Source organism: Betta splendens, chromosome 5 (assembly GCF_900634795.4).
Source record: "Betta splendens chromosome 5, fBetSpl5.4, whole genome shotgun sequence".
Classification (NCBI taxonomy): domain Eukaryota; kingdom Metazoa; phylum Chordata; class Actinopteri; order Anabantiformes; family Osphronemidae; genus Betta; species Betta splendens.
In genome coordinates, this window is record NC_040885.2 from 8363786 (window position 1) to 8373432 (window position 9647).

At 42.1% G+C, this 9647-nt stretch overlaps 1 protein-coding gene across 1 annotated transcript; it reads right to left on the reverse strand.

Moving 5' to 3' along the window:
- Positions 1-136: 136 nt before the first annotated feature.
- ddx19b (DEAD-box helicase 19b) lies at positions 137-5306 on the reverse strand. The gene is made up of 12 exons (XM_029149799.3): positions 5081-5306; positions 4572-4611; positions 4353-4442; positions 4086-4221; positions 3864-3956; positions 3656-3758; positions 3376-3490; positions 3093-3270; positions 2485-2722; positions 2155-2317; positions 1729-1920; positions 137-1498 (listed from the first exon to the last, which is right to left on the reverse strand). The coding sequence occupies exons 1-12, from the start codon at positions 5135-5137 to the stop codon at positions 1437-1439; spliced, it is 1467 nt and encodes a 488-aa protein (XP_029005632.1). The 5' UTR covers positions 5138-5306; the 3' UTR covers positions 137-1436.
- Between the last annotated feature and the right edge of the window lie 4341 nt (positions 5307-9647).

Sequence of the window (9647 nt, forward strand, 5' to 3'; positions counted from 1 at the left end):
ACACGCCACGTCACCCACTGATGCGGGGTGAGTCCATTTAGACCCGCCCGGTTCTGAGTGCTGCATCTGTATCTGTCAAAATCGAACCTCATGAGGAATGTTTTTACACTTCTTAGAAGTGATGAAGTGTCAATAATCCAGTCACACTATTTATTAAGCTAAAAATTTAAATATGTACACAAGTACACGTTTTCTATTCATGCGACCATGTTAGAGCAACACAGTGAATCTGATTGGCATAGGTCCTCTGGTCCTCAAGTCAATTCAGCATTTGGTTTCAATAAGGTATTTCACACATCCTAAAGATGCCCATAATTCAATATAGGATCAAAATTTCAAGTCTTAGCCAGAAGATTAAGCCCAATGTCTTAAAATATCAGTAACAAAATCATATGTGTATAGATATATATATTTTATATAAATGCACTTGAGGAAGGCATTGCGTATTTTTTTAAACTCACAATCATTAGTAACAGCACAGCCTGGATGAAGAATGTAACTGAGCTAAAATAGAGACCCTGATTGAAAAGACTGAAAGACAAAGGGAAACTGATCACCTCAGACCTTAAGGACCACATTAAGTAAAATCTGGTTTTATGTGACAAATGAAGGAAAATAAAACACCAATGATTGAGGCTCGGCAGCGATGCCCTGATAATGTTCATAATAGTTTAACATAAATGTCAAGTGTGCTGCGAGATGTGCCGTTGGCTAATGGTTACTGGCTAAACACAAACATTTATGACTTGAGTTAGTGTATCATCACTGTAGGCAGCCTTGTTTGGCATTTGACTACACACCCTGATGCTAAAGCAGAGGTTAATTGAGGATTAATTTGTCATGTAATAACAGGTTGATAGTATTTAAGAATAGCTATCACAGGTTGATAAGTTTGCATAGACCCTTGAACCCCAACCATCACCATCTTAATCTTATTTGAAGGTACTGCTCAGAGCACCATACCCGACTTCACCCTTTGTACTAACTTTGGTCAAGAGAAACATTCATTTACATACTTATTGTCTAAAATGGTGGAAAAAATTTGTGGCACATAAAAATTGTTTATCTACAGGAGGTGTGTGAACATTTCACAGAATAGTTAGGATCATGCTGAACACAAGTATTTGTGTTTTTTTCCAATCCAAAAACTGAGCAACTATGTTTGCTCCAGTGCAGCAGCATGATACACAGCAATGAGCTCAGACTTTATTTAAAGAAGTACAAAGAGTGAAATAGGGTATGTTCTTACACAACACTTATCTGGGAGGAGACATATCCACATGTAAACATACGCCTTGTTTGTGGTGTTGCTCTTTTCTCCAACGGCTAAAAAACCAAACTAAAAGCATAAAACACTGAAGGAGCGTACAGTCCTTGGAGAGCATAGAGGGGAGGTGAAGTTGAGGTGGCGTCCTTCGTGTGATCACACACTCTCTTTAGCTGGCAATTTTCTCAATTTCATCCAGATCATCTGTGTCAAGTTTTTCAATTTTTTTATCTGTAGAAAGAAAGAACGCATGAAATGGAAGAGCACCTTTAAATGGCTAACTCATGACAACACCAGCTTCCCGCATTCAGTAAAAAAAGTCAAAAAGTCAAATGACACATAAGATTTAAATAATGACTTGAGTTCCTACACTATGCAGGTAATTAAATGTGCTCTGTATCATCTTGATCCTACGGTTTGTGTGTGTATGACAAAAAGGAAGAATAGCTCATCAGACTTACTGAAATGCTCCTGGATCCTGTAGAGGATGTTCATGCTCATCTTGCTGTCCACCATGTTGATGGCAAGTCCCCTTTTGCCAAAACGACCAGTACGGCCAATCCTGTGCAGGTATGTCTCGTTGTCAGGGTTACCATCCTTGTCAACTGGCAGGTCAAAGTTGATCACCACGGAAACCTGCTCAACGTCAATGCCTGAAGGTAAAATGGTAAGTAGCATTATTATTGATTATTGTTGTTTTTGTCGTCATCAAAGAGCAGTACAGTATTGCCTTTCAAATCAAAAACAATAATGCTTTCAATTAGATACCAAGAATAATAGGAAATGGAGACACGGCTCAACCTGTGTTTACCCCACCTGGGTATATATTCAAGTTCCCCACCGTAACCTGGTTTCTGTAAAGCCATTTAGAAATATGAGGGCCTTACCTCGAGCACAAACGTTTGTCGTGACCAGGACTTTCTCCTTGCCATCTCTGAAGCGCTCAATGACTGCAGCTCTCTGTTCCACCTGCATCTCGCCACTGAGCAGCGCCACCTGGTGGCCTTCTCTGGACAGCTCACCTGCCAGCCAGCCAGCAGTCTTCCTTGTCTGGAAAGGACGGAGAAAAGAACAAGCTGTATCTTTTTCACCAGTGAACTGACAACTTTGCGTGTGTCACAACAATTTAATGTAAGACTAACTGTGTGCGCGCACACACACACACACACACAAAGCCAGAGTAAACAAAGAACCCATTAAAGTTTTTGTGAGCTCACATGGCAGAAGATCATTGCCTGGGCAATGGTAATGGCTCCATAGATGTTGCAGAGGGCTTGGAACTTCTCCTCCTTGCTGTTGCACAGCACATAATATTGTTTGATAGTATCTAGCGTCTCCTCCTCCCTCTTCAGCTTGATGATATTAGGATCAGGCACAATACGCTGGGCAAAGTTCCACACGGACTCTTCAAATGTGGCTGAAAACAGCAGCATCTGGCAGCTTTTAGGCAGCGTCCTGTGAGGAAGGCAGTCAAAACATATGAGGAACATTTATTTATTATTTATTTACTCAATTTGTTAATTTATTTTAATGTTTGTGCTAGAGATGCCCATAATTAATAGTAAAATACTAAAAACCTTATCTATAAAGATGAAGTTCATCTAAATTCATCTACATCTCATTCCATAATCATTTTTGATAGATATGTAAACAGATAATTAGCTGAAGTCTATGCAAGGTTTCTGTGTTACATTGTGTTTCACATGTGGAGCTGAAGAAGTATATATGTCTGAATGGCAATTTACTCACACCTCAGTGTAGGTTTTATATATTTCTCTGCTATAGACCGTGACTACAATTACCTTTACTCGTAATATCAGCTCACCTCTGGATTCGAATACTCTGGTCCTGGTGTCCCTGTGTTGCAATCATGACATCAGCCTCATCCAGCACAAAAACCTTAATCATCTTGGGGTCTATGAACTTGAACTTAGTGCACCAGTCCAACATTGTACCAGGTGTACCAATAACAATATGTTCCTGAAGCTTCATACCACGAGGCACTAAAAGAGATAAAACAAGCAATCAACACAGCAATCTCTCTGGTAAAAACATTAAAAACTAATACAGAATTTTTCATATTAATACAGAAAGCAGTGAAGCCTTACATTTGTTTCCTCTGATGGCGTACACTAATTTGACTTCAGGATAGTGTTTGCCCATCTGCTCAATCACCTTACCAGTCTGAAGTGCCAATTCATAGGTAGGTGACACACACAGGCACTAATGGAGGGAAATGAATCAAGGAAAAACAAGACTTGAATTTTGCCTAAATGACAATTCACACATTTTAACAGATGTTTTAATGTGATGGTGTTGACTAAATAATACCGAAGACAAACAAGGAAAGCAACAATTACTACACTAGCCAACTAAGTGAATACTAACCTGGGGATATTTGTTGTTGGGGTCTACATGACTGAGCATGGCCAGGACAAAGGCAGCTGTTTTTCCTGTTCCTGACTGTGACTGGGCAATAAGATTCTGTGGACTAGAGGAAACAGCAATTTAAATGGCATGTGGTGAACTGTTTTTGGCCTTTTACCTTTTAATGGAGGACTTCAAAAGCTTAGTACACAGTTAGATGCATACTCACGGTTCAGCCAGCATCATAGGTAAGGCAGTCTCCTGGATTTTAGATGGTCTGTTGAAACCCATTGCGTAGACACCCTGAAGCAGCTGAGGTTTACTGCAATTATTTTATAGATCTTATTAAAACCTTATTATCTTCCACATGTTAAAAAAGTCAAGCAGGTGATGATTGATTACTGCTTTAAAATACTGTGGTGAAACACAATAAAAAGGAAAAATCACTTACAGTCGCAACTCCTCAAAAGACTTAACAGAGTACAGCGGAGAGTTGGGATCTCTCTGAAGAACTTCTACTTGATTCGTGGAATCAACAAGATTGCTTCGGATCAGTTTGTTTAACAATGACTGTGCTGCTTTGTCGTCTGGAAAACAAGACAGGTTTTGCTACTATTAATAACTTTTCATATGCAAGATCTCAGGGAAAAACTAGCAAGACAGACAGTTTCACCAGAAGGTGAATATTCCTCTGGCCTGATTAGAAGAGATTTCCTACCTTTGTCATCCTCATCTGTAGTCTTGTTTCCTCCTTCAGTACCAGACTTGGGGGGAGTGCTGCTGGAGTCTGTTGCATATGCAGCTGTTCCTTAAATAGTTAAGATAAAACTTTATATTGCAAACATTTTGGAAATTACTGTTAAAATTACACATTAAACAATTAATGAATTATTAATGATTATAGCTCCTCACACCTGATGAAGGCAAATGCACTTACCATTTTCTTCAGGTTTCTCTTTTATTTGAAGATTACTGATCTGTAGTAAAGAAGATCAGAATGTTTACAGTTTGTTTTGTCTAACGGCACAATGATTGTCAACTCACAAAACACAGTGATATGAACTGTCCCTTTTCTCTCGTGGTGGCACATGAGCGGCACGAACCGTTGCTAAGACACAACTACTGCATGTTGTTTTTGGCATATCTTGCGTCGTCTATGGCTTGCTAGCTTAGTGCTAACGCATAGAGCAACTAGCATTAGCTAAAGCCACTTAGCTCTGACGCCAAACCGGGAGCTAGGGTAGTTTCGATTTCCAGTAAATGAAAACGTTACTGAGATTGGCTTCCACTGAAGCCAGTTTACACAGGGGGACTATTACGATTATACTGGTTAACTGTCAAACATGTGCTGATAGCCGCGTTTTCATTAACAATACAGCAGAACAGGCCAAAGCACCGGATACACATGCCATAACACTAGCTCGTGTTGCGCGAGTTAATGTTTACCGATTCCGCCGCGGCTTCTTGCTCGTCCACTGCCTGAGCCCAAGAGTCTGTAGCCATTGTGAAAGTTGTTCTGCTGGAAATTTGTTAATAATCTGTAGTTAAAACGACTGGAAGCCAAGTTAAGCGCAGAGTCAAAACACAGTAACGTGAAAATAACTACTTTCGACAATGGCGTGCCGAAACCGAATCTGCGCACCGGTGCAACCGCTCACATGTTCGGCAGGAAACACTGAACAGTAAAGGTTCCGAAGTTAAGATTATTTCCCACACGATTTATTTAAAAAACGCACAGAATTGTATTTGTATTCATTTAAACTTTATTAAAGTCTAGAAATTTTAAAGACTAATTAGGTAAAAATAATCTCAACTATTGTGTAACTGTAGATGGCGCCAAAATGTTCTACATGTGCTTATTCTTTATTTACATGTCTAGGTAGACTATCAAATCTACACACGCCAAAACCAAACAAAAAACAAAACAGGGAACGTCAGCACCTCTGTCAGAGCTCTAGACCCTTGTTAATTTGTTAGCCATTAGTTTGTAAAAATATTTGTTGCTAATTTACCTTTTAAAGAACAAAATGACTGATCATTGTTGTTGTTCAAAGTCCTAAGGACACAATGTTAAGAAATGTGTTGTATCAACCGTTATGTTTAAACCATGCAGTTTCTTTAATTAAGTGATTTAAATTTACAAATCTGTCACAAGCTAACTTAGAGATGAAGTGAGTGTACCTGTAAGGGGAACTGGTGACTTCAATGTCAAATAAAAAAAAAAAACAGTCCAGTAAAGAAGCATTTTAAAGAAAAAAGTTATAACACCATCCTGCTGCCAGTAAATAAAAACCTGGGTTACATCATCCCTCCCTGTTTCAAGTCTGCATCAAAATGAGTCACACTTTTTTGTTAACTATGCAATACTGTAAGGGACATACAGTTTTAACGTAAAATCATTTTTGTCACTTCTTTTAAAAGGTCAAACTTGTTCAAAACATTACACTCAAAGCTTTATCAAAATAATGAAGGGGAAATGTGTCTACAATACATAATACAGAACCTTTAAATTATGAAATAAGCTAAAAAATATGAATAATCTCCTGTGATACAACCAGTGTATGATCAAGAAACATTAACAAACAATATAGTGTGACAGAAGTTTTAAACAAGCTTTAATTGCTCTAGAAAACAGCAAATAAAACTGTAACAATTTAGATTTTCCAGAAAAATTGTGAAGTAAAAAGTAGCTATTGTGAGTCAAAAAAAATATTTTGGAGGACCATTACACAGCCAGACTTGAATCAAGCTTTTTTCACTAGCTGTTTTGACTTTGAATATCCAAGTAGGACTGATCAGGACCACGCAGGACTTTGGTGTCTTGTTACCTTTGAGTCTTTGGGGTAAGAGACATGACAGTGTCTCAGCAACAAGGCAAATTTAGTTATTTCTCCAGATTTAAACTGAGCTACTTCTCTGTGTGCTGTGTACTTACAGAGCTGACAATTGACAGAGTACTATTGTGTGCACTATTACCAAGCTTCCCAATTCGCTGCTTTAGTGGAAACCAGGCTATTAACTAGAGAAGGCATCCACTAAGGAGCATGCAGGAGCTCTCGGGGTCACCTCTGGAGCCAGGCTGCTGTGCTGCTGTGGCTGGCTGTTCCTTAATTGAATGCAGAAATGATTTCACACATTTCGCCTGTTCCGCTGGGACAGACAGATAGATGATGACAGTGGCTTTGGATTGTGCTGAGGGAGATTACATTGATCTCTGTTCTGCTGTCATCCGCCGGTCACACACGGTGTGTGTGTGTGTGTGTGTGTGTGTGTGTGTGTGTGTGTGTGTGTGTGTGTGTGTGTGTGTGTGTGTGTGTGTGTGTGTGTGTGTGTGTGTGTGTGAGAGAGAGAGAGAGAGAGAGAGAGAGAGAGAGAGAGAGAGAGACCCATAGATCTTCAGTTTGGAAACAAATTTGTCGAAGGCTTGAAAGAACTGAGTTTAGTGTTGCCTCCAATCAGCCGCCTTGCTGGAGGTATCCATGGCAACTGAAAGAGTAAAAGTAAGGTTTGACATCTCCAGAGAATTTGGAAGAAACAGAGAGAAGGACTTTGTATTGCCACACAAGGACTCATTCGAAGCACTGTCTATGACAGGAAACATATCAAAGTGGAGCCGGCCGTGGATCTGTGTGAGAAAACAGAAACACAGACAGTTTTCCAACTACCTAAGAAAGATAAACACTCATCAATGCACAATGTCAGATCACCATTCTCACACAGTACTTACAGTATGTTACAGCTCATGTGGGCTGTTTAACTACTCTCCACACACTCCAAATATTATACAGTAACACTTCATGGTGCAAATGCAAGAGCTTGAACCTGTGCATTCACACTGGACTTGAAACATGGGACTAAAAGATGCTAAAATCCAGCTGAGTCCACGTGTTGGCGATTAAGCTGCGGGTCTGTCATTCCTCGTTCATCACACCAACGGCTGTTATACCTCTGCATTCATATGCAAATGGGATTTAATGCAGCTGTGTGCAGGCGCTAATCAGATCACTGCAGGTGAAGCAGGACTGGAAGATGAAGGAGGAGTTGCCATGACGTTAGACACGTGTTGGTTTCCATATGAACGTGTAGATTTGCCACAGTCATGGTTTATTTATGCTTCTCTGATGGATTAACACAGTACACGGACATACAAGAAAACTGATCATATGATCATTAGGACTCCTAGGGACCACACCGAAAGAGGTCTGTCTCTGTCTTGTTCTCTCTGTCTAACATAGAAACATTCAAGTCCTTCGATGTCAATCAGCCACTAATTAACCAAAATCAAAGGGAGACAAATCCTGTAAACATAGATGTGAGCATTGATCTATAGGACAGACAAGTGGAAAGGAACAGAGGGAGATTAAAGCTGGATTCTCCCCAGACCTGTTCTCCCCACTTTCCTTCTTCTAATATGAATTAAGATTCATACTCCTGATTATTCACTGCGTGTCAGCTCCTCGCCGCTCGCTCCGTGCGTCTCCAGCCGCTAAAACAACGCGGCAACACCCACACCCAAATTAAAATGGTGATGCAGCACTTGTTTTCTGTCAACAAGAGGGAGCAGAGAGGGAGCAGGATCGCATGAGAGAGGGCAAGAAGACGAGAGAGAGAGAGAGCGAGAGAGAGAGAGCGAGAGAGAGAGAGTGAGCGAGAGAGAGAGAGTGAGCGAGAGAGAGAGAGAGAGAGAGCGAGAGAGAGAGAGAGAGAGAGAGAGAGAGAGAGAGAGTGAGCGAGAGAGAGAGCGAGAGAGAGAGTGAGAGAGAGAGAGAGAGAGAGAGAGAGAGTGAGCGAGAGAGAGAGAGAGAGAGAGAGAGAGCAAGTGAGCAAGGGGCTGACAGCTGGTTGATATTCCTGAGGCTTAGCCAGAGAGGCTGATGGTGCAGAGTGGACATCACCAAGGAATTTCAATGTGCATAGAAGGACTTGCTGTTGTCAGGGTCAGCGCGCTCCCTTTTATCCAACAGCCCTAAATATCTGACTCATCCCTACGTGTTTAATCAAGCGAAAGCTCTTCACGTCAGCAATTATTACTCCTATTAATGCGTATGTTCACGCTGCAACATCTGTAATTCTATCAGGAACAACATCCTAATGTGTCATCTGAATAAATGAATGAAACGCAACTTTACTCAAAAATAAATCTGCCTCTGCCTCATTTGGTCGGTTCACCAGCAAAACCCAGCCTTTCTGATGCATATCTGAGCTTGTTGCAGAGGTGTGACGAAGCGTAAGATGGAGGCGTCAGCTCCCGTCCCACGTTCGGCCCAGCAGCATCTGGATCGAGGCTCCCCTCCTTCCTCCGAGGGAGACCCGGCTCCCGCTGAACGCCAGCACTGCGCTCACTGAGCAGCTGGATCGTTACGTAACGCGCGGCGGGGGCCAAAGTCGAGAGGAGCGGGCCGCGTCTCGGCCCGAGGTTCGGCGGCGGACGGCAATCACGCAGCTGCAGTCGCCTCAGGTCTGTCAAGGCCCCGGCTCAACAATTTTCAATTCCTTAATAATTTATTGATGGCGGGCAGTCAAATTGCAAATCAATAATGTAGAGGGGCTCAGTACAATGTTGATACAAAACACCCTTTGAGCCGAGCTCATTCATGCTCACGGACCTGCTGACATACAGTATGTACTATGTTTAGGCCCACGTGGTCCAGCGCTGGCGCGCAGCATGAATCCAGTCCGCATCACTGAGCTGTGTAATGTTGGTTGATGATGGAGCGACTGAAAAAAGCCTCCCATGTTTCCTCCTGCGGCTCGGTTTCCGCAGCTATATGGAGGACGAGGCCCCGGAGGTGAATGAAACCGGGCCTTTCACGGCCGAGCCGGGGGAGACGAGCACATTGGCGACGGAGCGAACCACAGGGTGCGAAGCACGAACGACGTCCACGTGACGTCCACCACCTCACGGACAACTTGCCTCTGCAAACCTGTGGAGCGGCGTTTCGCAGCGTTTAGGCGCAATATTCTTGCGTGCGCGACCGCGGCCGCTCCCGGTCTATTGGGCAGCTATGCTGTG